This window comes from Amphiura filiformis, chromosome 17 (genome assembly GCF_039555335.1).
Source record: "Amphiura filiformis chromosome 17, Afil_fr2py, whole genome shotgun sequence".
Classification (NCBI taxonomy): domain Eukaryota; kingdom Metazoa; phylum Echinodermata; class Ophiuroidea; order Amphilepidida; family Amphiuridae; genus Amphiura; species Amphiura filiformis.
This window is the reverse complement of record NC_092644.1, coordinates 24,218,024-24,244,086: the sequence shown is the minus strand read 5'-3', so window position 1 is coordinate 24,244,086 and position 26,063 is coordinate 24,218,024. Positions and strand designations below refer to the sequence as shown.

At 39.0% G+C, this 26,063-nt stretch overlaps 1 protein-coding gene across 1 annotated transcript in view; it reads right to left on the bottom strand.

Annotated features, from left to right (window-relative positions):
• Positions 1 to 2,932: 2,932 nt before the first annotated feature.
• LOC140137506 (uncharacterized) overlaps positions 2,933 to 26,063 on the bottom strand; it is a 126,216-nt gene continuing 103,085 nt past the window's right edge. The window contains 7 exon segments of the mRNA XM_072159221.1: positions 2,933 to 7,308; positions 7,311 to 7,951; positions 7,953 to 8,569; positions 12,461 to 12,669; positions 15,133 to 15,655; positions 21,541 to 21,618; positions 24,950 to 25,137. Coding sequence (XP_072015322.1) covers positions 3,845 to 7,308; positions 7,311 to 7,951; positions 7,953 to 8,569; positions 12,461 to 12,669; positions 15,133 to 15,655; positions 21,541 to 21,618; positions 24,950 to 25,137 — 5,720 coding nt within the window. The 3' untranslated portion in view covers positions 2,933 to 3,844.

The window sequence follows — 26,063 nt, the reverse complement described above, 5'->3', positions numbered from 1 at the left end:
TACCCACCTTTTTGGAAGGCAACTCAAAATCTGTGCATCCAATTTTCAAACTTGATACCTAGCAAAAAAGATTCCTAATTATATTCTGCACATTTTGATCTTATGTCAATAATCACTTGAATGGTTGCAAGAGTTACACTTACAAGCATTGCAAATGTTGCTTTGTTTACCAGCATTTGGTCATCCTTGACCAGTCATGGTGCAAGTTTACATCAGCTTGAGTAGCTTTTCAGTGCAACTTTTGAATCTACATCTTTTTCATCAGAGAATCACCATGGTAACAATATTTGGGCTATTGAAACAAATAAGGTATCAAAATTTGCCTAGCATATCTGGACTCTATTATTACTTTTACCTTTTCAGTTTGAAAATTTGAAACACAGATTTCGATCTATTATCTCCCAGTAAGGCGATGAAAAATAACCCCTGTTCTACAGGCGGACGGGCCTTTCAAGTAGGGTCGGTATGTTTTCTCCCTATTTCTGGAGGCTAAAATTACCCTATAATTTCACCAAAATCTGACAAATCAGAAAATAAATAATAAATTTTGGCCCAAAACGGCTGATTTTACAAGATTTTTTGGAAAAAAAAATTAAAAAATTTCTCCAAAATGCAAATTCTGGGTCGGACGGGCTCGTAGAACAGGGGTGGGTTTTTTTCATCCCCTAAAGGATAGTAATTTTTTTAGATGTGTTTACAATTCAGACTGATTTTCTTGAAGAAATCAACACAAATTTATCGATTTATATATCCATAACAAGGTATCAAAAAGTATAATTCCACAAACTAAAAAATTTCCATTGATTTTCCCTTTAATGTGCTATTCTGGTGAAATCCATACATGCCCTATAGAAGACATGGCCTTATCTTCCACACAGGGAGTGTGAATTTCAAATGGGGTTACCTGAATGGATGGCTCCATTTGAAATCTACACCCCTGTGTGAGAGGTTAAGGCCATGTCTCCCATAGGAGGTATTTGGAGTACATATGGAATAGTCCAATATGGAAATATTAGTAATGGACATAGCACAAAGCCTTATGGTCACACTGTCATGTGCCAATTTCACAGATGGCAGTAAAGTGATTTGAAGGAGCAAGTAGCTGCATTCGAATGGCAGTTTTGAAATCTTATGAGGTATCTAAACTTATAGTGGAACACTTTGAATTTTGTTTATTGAGTGTTGTAATTGCTTCAAGAAAATGACCCTTAAAGAGGAAACACAGCCAGAGCAGTTCTTCTGGGGTGAACCAAACCTGCCTGATTATCAAAGTAATCAGTGACAACTGGTTATCTCTGAATTTGACAATGCTAATGGATGCATTAACATTAAAACATCAATTAGCACCTGTCAAATGCAGAGATAACCTTGTCACTGATTAATTTGATAACCAGGCAGGTCAGTTCACCCCAGAAGAACTGCTTTAGCAGGGCTTCCTTAAGTGCAACCACTTACTTGTACAGTTTATCTCCTCCATGAGTGATGGACGTAGCTGTATTCACAAAGAACGACTTATGTGCAAACACTTAAATAAATTAAGCAGTTTTTAAAAGTTGAATACAATACTGCATTGTGGAACATTGTTGCGGTATTGATTTTTAAAGATTTTAACCAGTTTTTGCATGTGTTTTTTTTTCTATTCTCCGAGTGAATCAAGACGCTATTATTAACCAATTTTGAACCGATTTTGAATTATTTCCCATGGTTTCCAAGTTCCAAAATCTTCATTTTGATGTGGAAAAGTAGAGATTAAGTTAACAGACCATGGCCCTTTAAAGAACACATGACGCCCCTTTAAACTTACAAAGAAAATACCACCTCATGTTATATGGATGAATAGAAATTCTTTGAGAAAATGCAGTTATGCGTTTCTTTGTGAATACAGCCGATGGGTCTCTCTGATCCATATTAGATCTGCATCTAATTGGTCCAGACTGACCCGGATCCAAAAGTATCGTATAGATAGCCTATTGATCTATAAATTCACACTGTCATTGGGCTATTCCATATGAAATCCACTACCCCCACTGAGGATGATTTTGTAATTCCAAACTAATTCAGCAGTTCAAAGAACAATTTTAGATCCAAACATTTTCATTCATAAAAAGAGAAAAAGATGTGGAAAATTTTTGATTCCAAACAAATTTCTCTGTTGAAACCAAATTGTGTAAAATCAGATTTGATAAATATGTCAAGAGTTTTCAACTGGAATTTAACACAGAATTGGCAAACATTTCAACCTGGATTGGACTTCAGGTGCGACTGGAATTAAGATGGCAGTGTAATCTTCCAAAGGGGGTGTATATGATAAATGGAATAGCCCATTTGATCTTTAAGCCTATATAATTTGACCTTTGACACCCATGACTTTTATGCATGAATGCATCATACATTCTACCATTGTACTATCCTGTGAAATGTATGATGCATTTTACATTAACGGCAAAAGGTACACAAAATATCACCCTATTTACCCCCTTAAGGGGTGGGGTATGAACCTTTGGACAGTATTTATTGTGGGACATTAGAGCACATCAGACATATCGAATTGCATCAAATAATTTTGATTTTTTATAATTTGCAATGTAATACACATTTTACGGCAAATGATTAAAAATTGATATTTTTGATATTTAACAGTACTCAAAATAAACTTTATAAATCTGATAATATGTGTATTTAAGTGTATGTAGGTGGGAGGAAAAGCCTACGATCATTTGAAAATTTTGACCTTTCGTATGGAAGATATGGATTTTTTTCCCCAAAACACCAACAAAATTAGGTCTTTTGGGAAAAAAAATCCATATCTTCAATATGAAAGGTCAAAATTTTCAATTGATCGTCGACTTTTCCTCCCAGCTACATACACTTTAAGAATATATCATTAGATTTGTAAAATTGACTTCGAGGACTGTTATATATCAAAAAATGGAAAAATATCAAATTTTAATAATGTCATAAAATTTGTATTATATCGTGAATTTAAAAAAATGAAAATTATTTGATATCAGAAAGACATTCTTCGTATTCAGAATGCAATTCGATATGTCTTATGTGCTCTCATGTGCCACAAAAAATACTGTCGAAACGCTCAAAACGCTCATTCCAGATCCTGTAACTTGACTCTATATCTTCTATATACCTTAAGTGTTCTATGTACCTTTGTGTTGTGTAAGTGGACAATTTGCTACAATCAATCAATTAGAAGTTATTTCTTCCGAGCATGATACCATATTCGCAAAGAATTGAAGACAAAAAATGGGCACAATTCCCTCCCCCCTCCAGAATAACAATACTATTAAAAGTAGAGCAGAATTGACCACTTGATACAACAATGCATTTCATACAAAATAAACATGCCAAAACAAATGTATACAAATTGCACCTTACGATATACAAAGTCATAATTTTGGCATACATGATTTGACCCTGGTCCCACAAGTTATCACAACAAATAATCATGCCTTCCATCATGCCGTCCAATGGGCAATTCCAGTTGAAATCCATACACCCCCTGCTTAAGACATGACCTTCATCTTCCACTTAGGGAGTGTGAATTTCAAAAAGGGTTACATGAATGGGCAACTCCATTTGAAATCTACACCCCCTGTGTGGGAGATTAATAAGATCATGTCTTCCATAGGGAATACGGATTTCAACTGGAATAGCCTTACATCATGCTTTACCATCATACCTTGCTTCAAATTTTAAGAACCCGCAAATAACAAAATGTTGAAAACACAAGACGATTGCTTTGACTACGTTTGTATTAATAATAGGCAATGTGCAAAATTGACTTTGGTGATGTTCCATGATTACAAAGGCATGATTTTCTGGTGTCTGATCAACCCATCCCCATATGATTTCCTGGTCCTTGCATTGGATGTCCTGCATATCCCATTGGTTCACCATATCCACCTGGTCCTGGCATTCCCGGCTGTCCCATTCCTGGGTTTGGCATTCGATTCCCTCCATACGGCATATTATACGGTCCCGGCATTCCTTGCCTCGTAGGGAAACCCCCCATTTGTCCGCCGCGTGGTCCACCCCCACCGGGTCCCATCGGGTACGATCCCTGAAACTGATCATGTGGGAAGTTCATGCGAGGTCCACTAGGAGGCATCCGTTGCGGTCCCATTCCCATGGAAGGACTCATGCCTTGACTGGGTCCACCAGTTATCATTTCCATTGGGAATGGCATTTGGATTTGTTTTGGCCCCGACTGTGCCGGTGAACTTGAAGGCAAACCTGGATTAACATGGGGGTTACCAGTTTGTGCTTGACCCGGTTGCGGTGCCGCGGTGCTACTCGCAGACGGGAAGTACTGTAACGTTTGCTTAGGTCCTTTTCCATCCGGCAATAACGGCGGTGAAAATCGACTTTGTAAAAGCGAAAGCGGACTCTGTTCTTGCGATGGATTACCTTGCGACACTTTGGGGTCAAGGTGATGGGGCTGCATTGGCCCCTGATTCATCATATGCTCCCGGGGGTTTCCCTCCATCATTCCAGCGGGACCCGCACTAGTTCTTGACATACTGTTCATTGGTCCACCCATACCTGAGTTGGGCATTTGCCCCATGTTCATGCCTTGCATACCTCCATTGGGGTGGAAAACCCCTGACATTTTTTGCTGTGGGCTCGGTAATCTTTCCCTCATATGCATCCCTGACATAGACATATTACCCTGTTCATATGGCATGTTTTGCATAGTACCACCACCCATTGGATGAGGTCTGCCCCCAGGATTGCCTGGATGAGACATTCGCGACGGTGGTGATGTCATCATACTACCACTCTGCGATGACATCATCATTTGTGATGAGATCATATCTGCCTGCGACATCATTCTACCTTCTGATGACATCATGCCACCTGGTCCTGCCATACGCGGTGATGTCATTTCTGATGGGGATGTCATCATTCCTGGTGATGACATCATCCCCCTCTGTGACATCATCCCACTATGCGACATCATGCCACTTTGTGGCGACATCATGCCACTTTGCGATGACATCATGCCACTTTGCGAAGTCATCATACCCCCTTGCGATGTCATCATGCGACTTTCTAATGCCATCATACGAGTATCTGGCGATGTCATGCGATTGTCCTGAGGCATCATACTGGATTGTTGCATCATTTGCGGTGACGACATACGCGGATTCCCTTCCATCATGCTAGGATGCGGCATTCCGCCCTCTGATGACATCATTCGCGGTGAGGACATCATCCCACTTTGAGGCGACGACATTCGCGAATGTAGCATCATCATGCGCGCTTGCGCTGGCATACGGCTGGGCATTCTCATTGACCCCTGCGATAACATTATATTATCTGCTGTCATCATGCGTTGTTGTGGACCCATCATCCTTGATTCAGGACCCATCAACCTTGATTCAGGACCCATCATCCTTGAATCAGGACCCATCATCCTTGAATCAGGACCCATCATCCTTGATTCAGGACCCATCATCCTTGATTCAGGACCCATCATCCTAGATTCAGGACCCATCATCCTTGATTCTGGACCCATCATCCTTGGTTCAGGACCCATCATCCTAGGTTCTGGGCCCATCATTCGCGACTCAGCCATCATTGGTGACTGAGTAGATATTCTTGAATCCGACATTAATCGCGAGTCAGGACCACCTTGCATCTGTGATTCTGACATCATCATCCGCTGCTCGGGGGTCATCATTCTATTCTCTGGAGTCATTATCATTCTAGTCTCTGGAGTCATTATGCCTCCAGGTGATGACATAGTTCTAGTTTGTGACGTCAGAGTCATTGTATCTGGCGTCATAGACCGTCTATCTGACGGCATCATTCTTGATTGCGAAGTCATCATCCCCGGCTCTGACGTCATATTATTTGGCTGTGACGTCATGCCTTGCGGCGCCATGGGCATGTCCTGGCTCATGGGGCTAGAGGCAGCTGGTGATCCAAAATGCTGTAACCTCCCTTGATTCTTTTGTTGATCCTTGATTGTTTTCTGATAAAAAGTTGACGCATATTGCTTGAGGTCTTCCCCTCTTGGAGGGAAATTTGGGGCTTTGTCTCTATTCAGCTGACTTGAGGGGAAATGCACAAGTCTTTGTTGTGATGGGATTCCTGGGCTGGAGTCTGAACTCTTTGATTGCGTCTCTTGCGGTTTAGGTGTGCCACCACTTGCCGTCGTAATAGGGGCATCAGAGTTTAATGTAGTTGACACTGTGGTCGTTGTAACCGTACACGTAGTTGGGGGCGTCACTTTCGCCGCTGCAGTTGTAGCAGTGGGCGTGCCCGGCTGCGAGCCATTGTTTTTATTCATGCGCATATTTTGAACATTTGGATCCATCACTGGAGTGCCAGGTTGAGCAGACGTCGGGGACTGTTCCACATTTGCTGTGGGTGTTCTGTTCACATTACTGTTTGCACTTTGAGTGTTCACATCAGATCCTGGCATGTTAGCCGTTATTGCTGTCGTTGGGGTATTTGGCTGGTAGGGCGTTCTCATAGGACTACCTTGTGCCGCAGGGGACATAGGCGTGGGTGGCATGCTTGCTGAATTGCCACTTGGAGTTGACTGCTGCATTTGTTGCTGAGGCATGCTCGGTAATCCTGGCAACGAACTTGATCGACTTGCACGAGGTGATGGCTGCTGTTGCTGCTGCTGTTGCTGCTGCTGTTGCTGCTGCTGTTGCTGACCACCTGGCATGTGATGAGGTGACATCGGATGAGGTGACATAGGAAATGATGGATTCGCACCTGATGGTGGAAAAGATCCGGACACACTTGACCGTCTCTGATTGCTCATTGGTGCACTAGGATATGGAGGAGGTGGAGGCATTCCAGGTCCACTCATAGGTCCTCCTGGGCTAGGACCTGGACTAAGTCCCGCTGGTCCTGGACTAGGTCCAGGGCCAGGTACAGGTCCCGGTCCTGGTCCATGTAATGGCATTGGTCTTTGATAGCCCATTGGACTATGAGGTCCCATTGGTCCTGGCCCAGGCATTGGCATATCCATAGGATCACTGAAAGAGTTGGGTGGTCCTGGTATTTCTGACATGCGCATTTGGGCGGCTTTCATTTGGTCATCCATCATTTTCCGCCTCTTGTCCTGATAAAAATCTTGCTGTAATTTATACCACTCTCGCTGCGGCGGAGTCATGTTCTCCCAATCGGGTGGCGGAGGCATCATCAATGGCTGTTGTGACATCATCATTCTTTGCTCCGGTGTCATAGACATTATGCTCTCTTCTGACTGAGGCATTCTTGGATGGTTGCCCATGTTAGGGTGCATCATGGGACGCTGTGGTCCCATCATTCCGGTCTCATCACCCCCATCTGTGGGCCCATCATATTTTGTTGTGGCATCATCATCTCATGAGGAGATGACACACCACCTATCGATCCCATACTTCCCGTTGGAGACACCATTCTATTAGGAGTGGGAGTCGGTGAACTATTAGGGTGATCCTCTGGGAACAAAAGCCTCTGTAATTCTTTTACAGTTCTGATCTTTTCTTCTCTCCGCCGTAACTGTTCAGGAGTAGGATTATCAATTTGTTGCGGAGGCTTATAATTTGGCGCATCAAAAGGATCGTTCAAGTTTGGTCCGTGTCCAAATTGGTTAAACTGCTCATTGGGTGGTGCTGGCTCCCCATGAGCAGGGTCCATAAATTGTGGCCTAGGTCCCATCATTGAATCAGATGGGTGTGACATCATCGACTGTGCCTGCGACATAGTGGGCATCTGAGGAGCACCCTGTTGTTGCATCATTCGTATCTGCTGCTGTTCTTGCTGCCAACCAGGAGGAAAAGGCGGGCAGCCTTTTTTGTTGCTAGGTGGCGCTTCCCACAAGGCACTCGGGTCCAAGTCTTCAGTCTCTGTCTGCGGCTGAGAGAATTGAGGTGGCGCTTCAGGCCGCATGGACATAGGAAGAGGCTGCATATGCTGCTGGGGAAATCCCCTGGTCCTGGCCCCGCCCTGGGCCATAATGCTGCGGAGAAAACGGACCAAAATTTGGTGGCCCGTGAGGTCCCATTCCTGGCATGGGCATATTCGGTGGGTGTGGCATATTTGGTTGTAGCGGTTGAGATGTCGATGGCCCTCTTTTCCTTTTCTTTTTAGTTTTGGTCGTTGTCGTCGTTGTCGGTGGTGTGTCTTTGGTTTGCGCCACTGTATTTGACGTTGGCTGCTGTGATACACTAGACCCGCTTTGTGATGATGCTTTGGAAGAACCTGGATTATTATTAGTTGTTTGATCGGTGGGATTCGCACCAACCCCTTCACCTTTCGGAGGTTGAGCTGGGTTGTTGTGTAATTGTTCATTGGCATTGTTCTCTTGTTGCTGGGACAACGTTGGATTCCCAGCATGCCTTTGTGTTGTCTGCTGCCCTCCTTGCATTGCAGCAGGACTAAGTTGGTTTTGATCACCATCCTTTGACCCTTGACCTCTTGGGTTGTTATTATGGTTAGCATTTGTTTGCTGCTGAGGCTGGAGGTGATTAGGGTTGCTATTTGGCCCGTGTGATGGCGGTCTTGGGATGTCATCCCCTTGCATTGGTACAGAATTTGGCAATGTGTCCTGGAAAGAACAAAAGTAAAGAGAATGCATGTTAGTTGTCTGCAAATTGTATGAAATAAACCAAAATATTCAAGAGACATTTGTTCATTATCATCAGTCGGCTGCGGAGCAGGCGACTGCAAGCTTTCTCCAACTATTGCGATCTTGGGCAAGCGAAACAATTTTGTTATGAAATCAATAACATGGATTAATCATCAATGTAGCTTTCGTAAAAGGTTTCTTTTGAATTTTACATTTGAAGTTCTTTGTAACGTTCTGATTTGACAATAAACATGATAAATATTTGGAATTTGAATCACATATTCTCACACCAAAATGAAAAATAATACTACAATATTAAATAAATGCAACTCGAAATTTCGTTTGGGGGGGGCACTACATGAAGCATGTCATTTGCTAGCATTTGGTGAGATTGTAAATGGGATATCACAGCACAGCTATCCTGAGTAATGATAGCATGCATGCACTTAGGCCTAAAAAAATTGTTTGATTGGCGTAACATAAAAAAAATAGGGTAGGTCAGTCTGCAATTTCATATTTTTTTACACACCCACATTTTAAGCTGTAAATCGAGTATGATAAAGGCTTTAGAACTTCTTTTTTCTTTTCTTACAAGCCGACGACGGATGTCGGCTTGTTCTGTCTCTTCTCAATTCTTCTTCTTTCTTTCTTCTTCTGGCAACTCGTGACATTTTGCGTGACTTGCCACGTTTCGCCCTAGCTCTCTTATGCTTCGACAGATTTCAACCATACTTGAGTCAAATGACCACTGGACTAGGCCAAACCTTACATTTGACTTTGACCTGACTGTGACCTTTGACCTTGACCTTATGGCCAAAAATGTTGATTTCACAAAAAATGCTACTCCTTCCACAAATTACATGCAATGATCATGTGACTCACGCATATGAATCAACATGTGGCAGTGCTTAAAACTTCCTAAAAAGAATTGAGGTCAAAGGTCATTAAGGGGTCATTTCCGGTCAAAATCTGAAAAATTTGTTAAAAATATTCAAAAAATCACTGTCTTTACAAATTACATTGCAGAGAGTCGCCATTAGCACACATGCATTGCTACTAGCCAGGGTCTTTAGGATGCCTACAGTTTTGGGGTCAAAGGTCATTAAGGGTTACTTCGGTCAAAAACCAAAATTATCAAAAATGTTCAAAAATTTTTATCTCAAAATGTAAACAGACCAGAATAATATAACCAACATACATAAATTAGTGTTCCCTGATGTATGCATGGTATTTTTATTTTGGGGGTCAAAGGTCATTAAGGGGTCACTTCCTGTTTTTAGCTGAATAACTTCAAGAATTTTTATCTCAAGAACTGAACATGTTAGAATTTTTTATTTAAAATTGGAACAATGCATTTTGTCGGTGTACATAAGGGTTTTTTTTTCATTGAGGTCAAAGGTCATTAAGGGGGTCAAAAGGTCAATCAAAATTTTCAAAAATCAAAATCCATGTATAAGTTCCGATTAAGCTGAAATTCACCAGGAATATTTCTTATGACATCCTAAGCACAATGCAAGAGCAGTTGACCCCATCCGTAACCCAGGGGTCAAGTTATAGGGTCAAATTATGGCTTGTACTCAGCGTCTGTTGACTCTAGTTTTTAATTTTTTAGAATTTTTTTGAAAAAGTCTAGGCTCGGGCTTATTTTCAGGGGCGGTCGGGTTACGCCAATCAAACAATTTTTTAGGCCTAATGCCTGTGCTGTACGATACCCACTGACAATCTAGTCAAAGTGCATCTTTTTACATGGCCCGTAAGCTCCATCCACTCTTGCTCAATTTTCACAAATGAGGTGTTAAATTAAAGGAGACACCATTCCATGACAAAATGTTTATTTCGTAGTTTTGTGTTATTGAACAACTTACAAAGAATGGCAGCTGATAAAATGTTATTTTCATGCTAGGTGTGTTTTGGTCTGAATTATACAAACTCAAGGTGAGCAACAACTAAATTATGCTGGCTCCAGAAATACTAATAAGGAACAGTCCAATTGGAAGAACCTAATGATATGTCTTCCTACAAATTATTACATATCCATATTTTGACATTTCTATATATTTATGGCCGTACACACCAATGATAAGATATGCTGCAAATGTATGGGGAATACTTTGTTTTTTTATTCCAGTTCTTCATAAATTGGGCTATTCCAGGCTATACACCCCCTATGGAAGACATGACCTTAATCTCCCACGCAGGGAGTGTGAATTTCAAATGGGGTTACCTAAATAGTGATGCCATTTGAATCCTGCACCACCTGTGTAGGATATTAAGGTCATGTTTTCCTGGGGAATGGGGAATTTTTATCCCAGTTCTTCATAATTTAGGCTATTCCAGTCAAAATCCATACACCCCTTATGCAAGACATGACCTTAATCTTCCGCACAGGGAATTTTGAATTACAAGTAGAGTTATCTGAATTAGTGACTCCATTTGAAGTCTGCACCCCCTCTGTAGGAGATTTAAGGTCATGTTTTCCATAGGGGTGTGTAGATTTCAACTGGAATAGCATTCTACTTGCTACCAGTCAGCTTTCGTGACAACTCCTCACCCCCACACCACCCGCATGATTGACTGAAACATTTACCGGAATAATTAAGTTAGGAAATGTTTGTTTTAATGTTTCCAAATAGAATTATATCATACCATATATCAAACTGTGTGGATCCTATGTCAGATCATTATTAATGTAACAAAGACCTACTTTGAAACAGCTGCCTTCTATAATAGCTGCCTTTTATTAACTTAAATTTGTATCATCCTTGCAAGGCACCTTACCTAATTTGCTGATATTTAACATGGTTTTAATTTTTTATTGACATTTTCTTCAAAAATATTAATCAGCCTAAAAAAGCTATGTCTCAAAGCCCTTGACAGTTTCACAAACGAATGCGGAATGCACTTTTTTTTTAAAGATTTTTTTTAAACTTAATTTTGAATTTAGATGTCATTTGTGGATGTTCAAAGTACACAGTATAAAATTGTGGTTCATTTACTCAATTGAAGTACAAATAGGCTACACTCCTGTCAGTGGTGGTGGCACACAAAAATTTGCAATATCTAATCAAGGAAATTTTCTTCACAATGTTTCTCATAATTTCATGATTTTACGGCAAAAAAAGGAAATAAAAAAATGAATTTGCTGTTTCAACTGAAATGGGCGTGCTAAGAAAAACAAACAAGCATGGGCGATTTAAGACATAACATTTTTTTAACCTTAAAGGGGGAACATTTTATAGATACTTGAATATTTGCCTCAAACGGTCCAATGTGTCAGGACACAGTTCAGTAAACTCAATATATGCTCATAGTCGGCAGTGGTGATACAAACCCACCCTTTTTATTTCAAACCCACCCTTTTTATTTTATACCCTTTATACCAAAACTCCGAAACCCACCCTTTCTAAGCGTGGTTACTGATCATAGATAAGTGGTTATGCGGCATGTATGGTGGTCCAGGAGGTGCAGATTTGCATCCAAAGTGAATTACATTTGAAGTTTTAGATGACCAAACAGAATGGGATTTCAATATTTTTTTGTGTTTCATTTTGAAGTGTCATTCAATTGGAAATTACAGTAAGCTTCGAGATTGCAATTGATGTCTTCTAAACCCACCCTTTTTATCAGTGACCACGCTTTATATTTGGACACACATTTTAACCAGAAATTTTTCAAACCCACCCTTTTAAGCATTTTGTGGACCCTTCAAACCCACCCTTTCTAAAGCGTGGGTTACCAACAGTGATGCTTACAGAAATATATTGAACTTTGCAAGTGTTGGGTACACAACCTCATACCCCACAACCTGAGGTCAAATACTGCGCTATGGAGCTTACTGAACAATGCCACTGGAATTGCAACTATACCAACCTGTTCAGGACTTAGATATTCCCTCTGCGCTGATTGTGACCTATGAAATGATAAGATGGAGTCTGCCTGGCCTGTGTACACTGCCTGGGCTGCTCTGTTGGCTAGTAGCGTAGAGAACACGTAGACGTCTTGTGAATTGGACGACGGAGGATACCTAGGTGGTTGCTGCTGATAGTTCATATGATGTCCACCTGGAGTTATCATGCCATCTGGAGAAAAATACAAAATGGAAAGAAATGCATTTTCAGTTGTAAAATAATTAGAGAATAAACTATAGGAATTTTTGTTTTCAATATCCTCTATCGAAGGGCTGCTACAAATGTGCAATTGCGTTATTTGCACAGCAAATCGCGTATTTTGGCTCCAAATGTGTTTTTTGACATTTGGGGAAAAGTCTTTAAAAAAATTTGTTCTTTTTTTTATTGCGATTTTTTTTCGTGAATTTGGAGAACTAGTTCCTTGACCTACTTGACCTTGAGTCAAGTGCTGCAATCATTTGTGGGTGATTTATAAAAAAAACTGGAAACAAAATCCAAAAAAATTACAACTTTGTATCCAAAAGGAGCAGATTTGTAACTTGTAATCACTTCAGAATCTATTACAGATATAGAAATGTGTACAAAACCAATTGATGCATTTTTAGATCTTAAATATTTTTCCTGTTTCTTGAAAATTAAGGTGCATATTTTGGCCTCTAAAAATTGCATATTTTTAGCAGGTCTATTGTGTCATTGAGGATAAGCAGCAGGTCCAATATTTTGAGGAATGGATACTGAACATTTCCAGAAAGAGCCTCGTGATCTACCTTAATCTAACCTAAGGTAAGTTATTCTTGCGCATTCATTTTAATTGGTCATCAATTGGTCACATCTTTTACACAGCCAGCTTCTGTGTATGTTTCTGCTTACAGAAAAAAATGCAGATCATGGGTATTTGTTGACATCCAAACCCGGAAGTGCTTGTGTTGCTAAGCGAATTGCGAACTGTAAAAAAAGTCGCCAGAGTTTCTGACCATGACCCACCTATCCTGAAAATCTGAAGTCAATCCGCCCATCCATGCCCGAGATATAGTATCCGGACGGAAGCTCAGAAGCACGAAAGGACGGACATTGCAAAAACAGTATGCCTCGCAGTGGAGGCATAAAAATTTGATAAAGTGCAATAACATATTGACATTCACCTCAAAACCTGATGAAAATCAGGATGGAATGAATGATTTTTTAAAAACAACAACAAAAACATGTCATGTTGCCAACATCTGTTGTTAAGGATTATAAAAAAATGTGTACAGTTACATAAATGTGTAGACCTGCATGTTGCCAAACCTGCAACATAGTAGCCCAATTGGGTGACTTTTTGAAGAATTTCCCTGTGACTTGTCTGTTTTCTCTTTTATGTTCCATACAATCAAATGTAGAAACCAATTGAATACCTGAGTGGAAGAAGGGCCCAACTCCATTTTTTTTACCAAAATGAGTTAGACCCAGCATTTTATTGCCAGCAGACTGTTCTTCCTTGTGTGTGAAAGATGAGCCAAAATCCACTCACTAAATGAAGACATGATGATCCCAACACTACCACTGTGCATTCCATTGATACGAACATTCAAATGCAACTTTTGATTTTTTTCCTTCTTTGAGTTTTAGGTCACCATTTCTTTTATTCTCAACAAATTTCAACAAATGAGGTCTTAAATCAGAACTAAAAGAGGCATTGGCTTCTGGTTTTAATTGTCTTTGTTTAGGATACATAGTCCAGGTGTGTACATAGTCTGTTATAAGTGGTACCTTAACTCTTTTGTTGTCTGTACAATAATTGTTAAGAGCCCATCGGATGACTTTTTTTTTTTTTTTTTTTTTTTTTTTCAAACTCTAATCGTGACCCGCAGGTCAAATTGCTAGAATTGTACATTAAACACACCTAAACAGACACAATGCAATTTTGCAGGCAGCAGCTTAATCAGCGCCAATATTGCAACATTGAAACAAACAACTATACAAACATCCAATCCAACCCAACCACATCCCCCAAGTAGGCAATGAGGATAAAGTGCCTTGCCCAAGGACACAACACGTTGGCACGAGCGGGCTCTACAGGTAAATTCTTGGCCAAGCTTGAACATTATGAGCGCTAGTGGCTCCGCGATAAACACACACGCAGATGCACCCCCGCACCTTACATTGCGTACATGCTTAGTACGCTACATGGATGCAACAGCATGTTCCACCCTGGCCAAGAATTAATTAATTTACCTGTAATTATATCAAATACAGTACCTAATATATATCTTGTAAAAATGTTTAACGCAAAGAGATTATACCCAAAGAGCACCAACTCAAAATTGCCTGTGAGACTGTAATGCTATAGTGAATCTACACCATTTTGGTTTGTCGCTCATAGACGACAAATATTTAGTGTGCCTCCTATATTTATCGGCTAAAGCCCATAATGGAATGCTAATTGATACCGTTATGCTCGGGTTTGCTCATGCTGTTTCTGGTGCAACAGGTTCTACGCAGAAGCAAGAAACAACGCAGTTTGAATCGGGCACAAAGCGAAATAATTTAGAGGTACACTATTTTGCCCTTTGTGACCACCATGCAAACATGGCAGAGTAGGTACTCTTTGGTTCTACCTCACTGGTTTAAAGACATAACATATCTTATCCTTACCTGGTGGCATTTTGTTATTTTCTCCATTGGCTTTCATCATATTTCCTTTATTATCCTCTAAATCTGTATTCCACTGAGTGTCTTTCAATTTGGCATCACTCATACTGCTTTTCCTCTTGCCCCTTGGCAACCCTTTCTCCTCAGCACCAACACCTTGACCTTTGACATCATCACATAATTTCCCAGAATTCTCTGACATAAATATATTGCCATCTTTGTGGTCCTTTTTCATTGTGTCGTCGAAATGCTCACGTTTGATGTCGGCGACATCGCTCGAGTTCATCAGCTCGTTTTTGAAGCCCTCCATTTTGAGTTCGCCTTCGTCTTTGAGCATCGGTACATCGTCTTTGCTCAGTAAACTAGGAAGGCCTGGGGAAGACATACGGGAGTAGGAGTTGACCTTCAGGTCAGCACTGTTGGCCATCTTGGCCAGTTTTGCCAGTTCCTCCGACATCTTGGCGATGTCTCGTGCCTCCTGCTCTAGGAGTTCCTCTAAGGTGTACTTTGGCACTTTGAGTTCTTGCTGCAAAATAAAAAGAGAGAAAAGGAATTATGAAATAGAAAATCATAACAAATGAATTCAGTAGATGTGAAATGTTTTCCACTGACTTTTAAATTTGATAAATTAGTTCAAGTTTGATTGTGTTGAAAGGACAAACATTATAATGCAAGAATCTTTTGGAATTAGTCCTGGCTTACACACTAAGATGCCGCATACATGCGTGGAAGAAACGGCTGCAACATCGCAATGACGTACGTTACTGCCACAAAGTGAACAAGGCTGTTCTTGAACTAAGAGTCTTGCTTGCTTTTGCTACAGACCGCTTTTATGATTACTTTTGGTAGCAGAAGTAAAAAATAGGGACAGCAGTCCCATACAGGTTGTCCAAAGATATGAAAGTTCCCAAAGTGCAGCTATGGCCCAAATTTGGTTGCAATTGGATTTGTACTGTTCATATGATACCAGATTTTTCACAGGGAACATACCCACAGCACACAATTACCAAGCAAACAAACACTTGGAACTCTAACATGCTCATCTGTCATGACACAGTTCAATAACCCTAACATATGCCTACAATCATTGAATGACCTTTTAATGTATTGGGTACAAATACTCCACAACTTCAGAGCCCACTTTTTTAGACATGAATGTTGAATGGAGTTTACTGAAAATAGACCATTTTGGCTCAGTGCTACCTGCAGACTTCTTGCAGAATCAGGAGATCATGTTATTTATAGTCTGCTACAAATAAATAGGAAAACCACGAATATAAAATCACTCCATTCTTGAGATAGTCGCAAACAATATGGTTCAGACATACACTATGATTCCAACCATGCTCATCTACCAATACACAGTTCTATACCCTCAATATATCTATACATTCATAAAATGACCTTTGAATGTGTTGGGTACAAAAACTCATACTCCACAACTTGAGGTCAAATTTTAAGACATGCTTGTTGAATAGGAGTTCATGAACTGTGCCACTGGCAATGAGACCATTTTAGCTGAAAGCACTATAAGCCAAAATGGTCTCACTTCCAATGGATGAGTTCATTGACCCTCATTTAACAAACCTGTCTCCAAATTTGACCTCACATTGTACAGTAAGAGTTTTTGTACCCACAAATTGAAAGGTCATTCTATGCATGTACAAATATTGAACTTTGTACTGATAGATGAGCATATTCGAGATCCTAGTGTAGTGATAAGTCACCTGACATTCACATCAGCATGTATGCACAAGTCTCACAAACTTTTTACACAAAAATACAGAAGATTTCTTCTCTTTGAATCATTGCTTCTTTCCTCCTTGCAGTATACCCTCTTCCTTTAACCACCAGCCTGCAGACGACGGGAGCAGACAACAAGACAAATTAAGTTTGGAAATTCTTCCCAAATGTCGACTTAAATTCTCAAACATTAAAAATCTTCATCAAAATACCCTCCAATGAGTACAAACATGCTCAGTAGTGGTCATGCGATAAGTTTGCAGCATTTATGACCGAGAACCGTGTGATTTACGGCTTCTGCGTGTCGCAGACTATGACCAGGTGGGTAGCATGTAACCCATAATTAGCAAGCGTGCAGTGGCCTTCGTATTTCAAATTACATTTCCCTTTACAGTAGCTGTGTTTACCTCAACAAAATTGTTACTATTGGCAGTGAGTCAACACTAGGATCTCAGAACATCCTCATCTATCAGGATGTAGTTCATTAACCCCTATAAGTCTGTACTCTCATAGAATGACCTGTCAGTGAATGGGTACAAAACTCTTTCTCAGCAATGTGAGGTCAAAGGGTTGTTATATGAGTGTCATTGAATTCTGCAATTAGAAGTGAGGTAACTTTGGCTCACAGTTCAAAGATAACTTGGCTACCTGGATAAAATTATTCTTAAATATTTCTATAGTACTGAAAAACTTTATTTTTACTTCACAATATTGAAAGTCAACAATATTAAAGTGATTTCAAAAGTATTTTGTTAAATGTTATATTGTTTTAATTATAATGTTTGGGCACATGTTTTTATGCTAATTCGCAAAAAAAAGACGATAAAATGCTCCAATACAGTATACAGATAAAGGGTAATTATCAAGATATTTTCTGTGCGTAACAAGTGGAACTAATAAATGAGAATGGCTTTTTTGAAAACTGCCTGAAAAAGTGCTAGAATTCGACCTTAAAAGGTCAAAAACAGACTGAGAAAAAAATACAAATGCATAAATTTGGACAACAAAACTGCCTGAATTCAGATAAAAGCCTGAAAATTCTCATGCCTGTTAATTTGATTCAAATTTGAAAAGGTTCAATTTCACATTTTTAAATTTTGGATTATTTTAAAATTGGTTAAACTTCAGTAAAATCTTATACCAAATTTCTGCCACCAGAAGGTTAATGACTGATGTATACTTCGAACATGTACCTTGCACATCTATTAATTATTTATATTGCATTAGTATGTTGTTTTTGTTTTTATGATTGGATAAAATAAAACGGAAAATACCATTTTCTGGAATGCCAGTCCTACCCATTTTATTTCCTAAACCAAGGTGTATTATTTGTGATATGATCTGGTCCATGGGGGCCAAAGGAGGCATTTTTGAAAATTGAGTTACCATAATTATTACATTATACATACAATAGGCTATCATTTGCTGAAAACACCAAAGGTCTAGCATACTTGTTTCTAACGTTATGAAGTTTTTTATGTCTATTTTCTTATGTATTTTATTGTTTTACTCCATATTTTTACCTTTATCTCAGTTTCAAATTTGCCGCCTTTGGCCCCCATAGACCAGATCATGTCACATTTATACAGTGCATAATCTTTATTGACCAAGTGAATGTAAAATCACTCGGAACATCCTTGCAAGTAACTTGCCTTTAGCATGTAATTAATAAAAAAAATAATTAGATCTAATTTTCAATCAGATTAATATAAGAACATACTATATCCAGCCACTTAATCATACTTCTGGAAATATTAATTTTCGCAAGAAAAAAAATCGAAACAAACTTAAGATTATCTCCAAGTCTTGTACAGATACACAAAAATAGACAATCAGCATTGGTGACTATGATTCATCGAAATGCAGATTATCATACCCTTAACATTTTATAGCTTTGAAAAAAAAAAAACCTTCACTCCTTTATACAACATTGTGTATCTGCAATGTTATCCAATACATGCCAGAATAACTGCTATTTCCCTGTGCTATATTTAGTATACACAGCCCATAGAGCATGCAATTGTGGTGTGTAGGCTCCCTTAAGGTGACACAGACCACGTCCAAGTCTTTTTACAATTTTCAACTGATTAAGGGGTTAGTGCACGCAGGTCCTGTCTGCAATAGCTGCCTGGTGTCATATCTGTAGATGTGTACAATATAGAATGCAGATATTGTTAAATGTCTATAGGGCAGCTATGACTGATAGGGCCTTTGTGCACTAACCACTCAAAATGTTGAAAGTAAATGGATCTTGATTCAATTTCTTAAGCTGTGTATGAAATTTGTGGAAGAATTAAACATGTAAGTTTTATATCAACACCTTAAATTTGCCAAAGTATAAAAAAAGTCATAAAAAGTCCAAATTGCGAGCATAATTAGCAAAAAAAATCATGTTTTTTGTACTTTTGTGGTCAAAAAAGGTCCATATTTTGGGAAGGTCCTCTTTTCACAAAATTACCCCTCCCCACCCACCAGAAAAAAACACCCTTTCCAAATTTCGCACCCTCCAGAAAAAATCCTGCATACAGACCTGCATAATATGACCATTTTGATCCATGAAAACCTAATATACTAATTTATAGGCTATGAATGTAGGTCCACAATTTTATTCCCAACTTGGGTGGGTGACATTGTAACCAATATTAAGACTGAAGAAATGACATACATGTGTAACTATATAACATACACACTAAGTATTTCTTCATCATTGTGTCACCTGTCATTTAGGGATTCAATCATGTTTCACCGTTGTTCATCACTGTTTAACAACGATGCGGCGCGTCGTCTCTGCGTGGTTTACTTGCGAGGGCAGCTTTAGCTGCCCGGCGAAGTAAACTACACGCAGACGCTACCGGACGCGAGTTGTTAAACGGTGATGAACGGTGAAACATGATTGAATCCCTTTCAACAACGAAAAGAAGCTATTATATAACGATTATTTTACGAGGAATGTCAGTTAATCATTGCCACTCAGCCTTACAAAAACTTCGATGATTTCTCTTTTGATATCAGCAATAAAACTACAGAATAAAACGGCAATGTTTAGCCGCTACCTGAAAAATACTGAATTCAACTTGTTAGCTGGCATACGCACAAAGGTTCCAGGCATGACGAATTTTACGCGCTCTCGCGTAACGCGTAGTCTCGCTCGCGTTCGCGTATACGCTACAGTAAAAGTGTGGGTTCATCATGGTTTAACAACGGTTGGCGCCTGTACAAAGGTATAGGAAGAGTTGTTGAATCCAGCTTGCACAACACCACAGCTAAAATCTGATTTCAAAAATGAACAATTGCGCTACATGTATATGAAAGCCAATCTATCAAACATTTCAAAAAGTGGATAATTTGCCAAAAGTGAAGACCAAATCACCCAGTATCACCTAAAGCTGCAGTAATAGAACAAACCAAGATCAGCTAATCTATTCAAAACCATGAAACACACTGAAGAAAATACCTGACTTGTGTGACTGTGGTTGCAATCGCTTTACAAAGAAAAGAGAAAAAAGAAATACTTTCCTAGCACTAGGATCCACAACATGCTCATCTACCATGGGCACAGTTCTTTAACCCCAATACATTTGTATATTTATTGAATGACCTTTGCAAATTTGGGTACAAAAACTCATACTCAGCAACTTGAGGTCACATTTTGTACTATGATTGTTTAATTGAAGTTATTGAACTATGTCATTGGGATGAGGCCATTGTGGTCCATAGTGTAGCATTCAGAAGGGTCAGATTCTCCCTTATTATCAATTGAATGGGTAGAAAAATGTCTGTATAAAGTGGGTATTGAACCTGATCAATGGTGAGGTGGCAGTAGGAACCACAAACAGTTTGGCATGCCAAAATGCACAAAACAAAAATCATGACATGAATTCATGTCGTCAAGTGCGCTACAAATTTTTGTATTCAACTGTCACTTTATTTATATGATATACTCAAGGACTATAATAAATTGCTGTAAATGTTTGACGAGAGTGCACTTCTGCAATGTTGACAAGGTGCCCTCCGAAGCGTAGTATGTGTGCTTTGCGTGTTGCACGCTTTCAGCTGGCATTGTTAATTTTGCCGCCATACGCATCGTATGCGTTGAGCTGCGCCTTGTCAACATCGCGGAAGTACACTTTAGGTTTAGAGAACAGTGTGCTGATGGGGGCAACGATACAGAATAGTGTCCCCCATTCCTGAAACAATTGTGTGCAGCGCAAGCAAAAACGTGCAAAAATACCACTAATTTGGTTATAATCAAGTTAAACTTTGGTCTTAAAATGGTTTTTCAAAATGAATATTTATGTTGAAATGTGCACATAGCGCACAAAAACTTTCACTATGGGGCACTGAATTGGCTGATTCTGTGGCCCCCTAAGACAGCGCCCAGAGCATGTGCCCTCCCTTGCCCCCTCTAGCTATGTCACTGAGTCTTAGCATTGATAGCTAACATATGTGAACAAATTTACATCTATGTATTGGTTTTACTTTGTTCGATACACTTGGTATTGTGCAAATAGCTTACAAAATACAGGACTCACAACAAGAGAGATGGAAAACTGGCTGAGGATTCCTTTGAAAATCATCACTGATGACCAACAATAGAAATACTCAGTGAGTCGGTGAGCAAATTATGTCTTCACTGAATCAGTCGGTGAGTAAACTGAAGAAACTTACCAATATGTCTGCTTCGTTTCCTATTTTAGTTGCTGCGCGTAAACGTTTCTTAAAAAGTCGTCTGTCTTCTCGTCGACTCTGGAACAGAAGAATGAAGATACAAATATTGAGAAATAACACTCCTAACGCCTTCATTGAGAATTCCAGATTAGATGAATTTTCAAGAATTTCTGCATATTTTAATTCGGTTTATACTGGCCATATATAACCTTATGAGCTTAGATCTAGCTACCTATTCATTTCTGCTTCATAACATTGTGCATGTGTGTAGGTTGGTTTTATACACGTTCGAGCACCCAAACATGAAAGCATATCAGTTATCCCAAGGAACATAACCAGCTTTTTGAGTATTTTACTCATCTTTAGAAGTAATATAGTAAAACGGCAGAGAAGGTATACACCTCTAAGTATCAAATGCACACAGGTATGTTCGATTATTCAACGGAGGACAAAATGTTGAATGCAATCTTCCTGAACTCATTTCAAATCTTTTCTGAGCTCATAACAATCCTTCAAGGAAAGGCAAAGCGATCAGTGCATGCATGTGTATCTGTCAGTATCTGTTTAGGCCAAAAAATTAAATGTTTGCTTGTCCATAGATCACTTTCAAAAGTTGGGTCTGTCGGTCGGGAAGTTGTTTTTTTCTTATATCTGTTTTTTTAAAGTACCAAAAGTATAATATCAAGTTATTGTTTGTATGTAAATCACTCACTGACTACAGAATTTCCACCAAAGACAAATTCAAGGTAAAATCTATCTGACATGTACATGTCTGGCAGACTTAAGATACTGAATTTGTAAGTTCAACAGTGTTTTACTTCTGCAGACGCCGAGTATGATAATATGAAATATCGAAACCCTCAGCCAGGTACGACTGGACATGGTGAAACATGCAGGAAAGGGTATTTTACAACATTTCTTTTATATCTTTCAGACAAAAAGTTCATGATATTTTCGGGAAAATTTTAAACAAAAGTTCTAAATTCGGGACTACTGAGACGGTCTGTTGGACAAGGACAAGCAAACAACTATTTTTATATATTAGACTTTATTTCAACACGGAAAACCCAATTCAACAAAAGTTGTTCTTCCTTGGGGCCGTGCATAAACATACATACATACACAAAATAACAAATAATTACAAAAGCTTATTATCTAGACTTAAACATATTACAAACTCAAAATTATTAATTGTCAAGCCAAAATGATACTTATGGTTACATACATACCATGCTTACAGGCATGGCTTTAGGATAGCTGAAGATTATTTTGAAAGTATACAATGTTGGAGAGTTTTGGATAATATTTTCTAGTTCATTCAGCTTACAGCACCTCTATATGACAGACTGCGCTTTTTGTACTCTGTTCTTGGCAGGGGAATAGTTACATTGCTTTGGCTTTGACGAAAATTATAGGTATTGTTTACGTGACTGAAAATATGCCTCAAATAAGGAGGTGCAAGATGATTTAAGATTTTGTAGGTTAAAATTAAACAATTTGAGTTTTGTCTGTCAATTAATGGTTTCCAATTAAGTTCAGCACGGACATCTATGCTAGGTGTGTCCCATTGTGCACCACAGATAGTTCTTGCAGCCCTGTTTTGAATAACTTGAAGTTTCTTTGAAACAGTAACACCACAATTTCCCCATACAACATTACAATAATCTAAGTGCGGCAGAACAATAGCATTATACACAGTACATAAAATATCCTTAGGGAGACTATTTGCCCTGCATTGTTTGAGCATGAACATACCTTTTAGACTTTTTTTACGTACATTATTGATTTGCTCATTCCAAGTTAATGTGTCATCAATAATTACACCCAGATGTTTACATTTATTAACTTTCTTTATAGTTACACCATTTATGTTGATAGATAATTCATTAACACTGTTCTTAATTGTATTGAGTCTTTGTCTAGATCCTATTAGCATAAATTCAGTTTTATCAGTATTCAGACTAAGTTTATTACTTTGTAACCAATTATTTATAATTTTTAAATCATTATTAATACATTCCGTGATATCATTTGACGAGTTAGAGGCATAGTACAACACAGTATCATCTGCATACATATTAACTTTACAATGAGAAACATAATTTGGTAAATCATTTATATAAATGAGAAAAGCAAGTGGTCCGTCAATTGAGCCCTGGGGCATTCCACAAACAGTTTCTTTAAAGTCTGAGAGAGTCCCATTTACAGATGTACATTGGGTGCGACCAGAAAGATAACTAGTAAACCACTTAATACAATATTCACCTACTTTATACATTTTAAGCTTACTCAAGAAGATATTATGGTCTCACGGTGTCAAATGCTTTCTTCAGATCCAGCAGACATAATCCAATTAAATTACCTTTATCAATTTCATTATACCAGTCCTCCGTGATGTTTATAAGAGAAGAAGAAGTGGAGTGAGATGGCCTGAAACCAGATTGGTTTATATTAATTAAACAATTTACATTTAAGTACTTGTACAGTTGATCAAACACGGCCCTTTCAATAATTTTAGAGATAACAACTAGAATTGAGATAGGTCTATAATTGCTAGGATCATTGGGATCACCAGCTTTAAATACAGGAATCACCTTTGCACGTTTCCAGCATGTAGGAAAAGTACATGATGCAAAAGAATTATTTATTAAATAAGTTACAATTGGTGTGATTACTGGTGATGCTATTTTCAGTAGTCGAGATGGAATGTTATCTAAACCAGTAGCTTTATCATTTGCTAACTTATTGAGTTGATTGAATACATAGTCATTTGATACATTTACAAATTCAAAATGTGACTGATCAGTTTGCTGCTTTTCATTGACTTCATAATTACAAAAGTTATTTTTAGCAATCTTACTTGCAAGTTTAGGGCCTATATTGGCAAAAAAATTGTTCAATTCATTTGCTTTATCCTTAGGTTCAGTTAGTGCCAGGCCATTTTCAGAGTTAATAACAGAGATTTTTGTATTTTTACCTTTATTGGCCTTGCAAGGTGCGCAATACACATTAGGCTATTTCACAGAAATTCAGACCAGGTCTTCCATAGGGGAGGATGTAAAATTGATCTGGAATAGCCACAGAATTAGAGAAGGAGAACCAGGACTCGACCATCAAGGCATGGAGCAAAAATTGGGGGTATTCGGTTTCCCTTGGAATGCGCTAGATACAATCGTTGTCATGCAAGCGTGATATGTATGACGGGCGCACTTGATGTGACCTGCACGAGATACCAAGATGCTTCAGATGAGATGCAGAACTGTTTGTTTGTCTCCACGCACCGTCGGCAAGAACCTAATACCCCAAATTTTCTCTCCATAGCTGACGGCGCTATTGTATGTCGCGGTATATGGAGTCCAGGTTCTCCCTCTCTAGCTACAGCCCATTTTCCATTCACGTGCTTTCTTACCTCTAGTGGTGATTGGATAAATGGCATCACTTCATTTTGTAAGTATGCATAGAGCTCCGATTCATAATGCTGTGGGTTCTTAACCAGTTGCTTGAGGAAGGAGTTCCACTCCTCATATGTTGAGGCGATGCACTCCCAACCAGGACGATTCTTTCTTGGGCTTCTGTACTCCTTGTATAACCTTAGATCTGTGAAGAGTGAAACACATGAAAGACATTGATTAGATAGAAGTTTTGTTGATTAGACAGAAGAGTGAACACGCATGTACAAGGGCGGTATGTCATCAGCATGCTTACAGTGAGAAAACGCACTGACCCCAATCAAATTTGAGATGTTCAACCAGAGTAACAATGTCACACACTATTAAATAAATAATTTTGAATTTATATAGCGCATTTTTTCCAGAGGATTCAAAGCACTGTAATATTGCTGCAACTGGTGAATAGTCACAATCAGATCGCATCAACTAGGCCTGTTGCAGACGAACCCGGCGCAAACATATCCGCACTTAGATTGTAACATACACTAATTATCTGTGCAGCTCCCAGAATTCCATTGATGAACAACTAATCACTGACTTTAGTAAGCAGGATGAAACCGGATATCCCGGAGAAAACCTGTGAGTGCGAGCATGGATCCGAATTAAAACCTAGTGCACATCAGTCCTTGGACATGACCGGGGTTTGAACCCGGACTCAGTGCCAGTGAAAGGCGAGGGAACAACCGCTGTCCCAACTCGCTCTTCAACCATTGCTGGTAAATTTTCACTTTATGATCAATTCCATTACCTTCACCATCCATTTTTCAAGAATCGCGTACCGATCGCAACAGACCACATCAATTTGGGGATTCAAACTGCCCTGTGACATGCTTAATTCTAAGTCTGTAAGTTCACAATTCTTTACTGCACACAACTCTGTTAATCAATCAATGATCAATTGATTAATTAATTAATAAATAATCAACTAATCAAAATGATAATTAATCCGTCAAGACAACAATCAATTAATGATGATTCAATTTATGATTAGCCAATCAATTGTTACTCGATCAAAGAATTAATGTAGTATGCAATTGATAAATCAGTAATCAATCAATCAACCAACCAACCGAC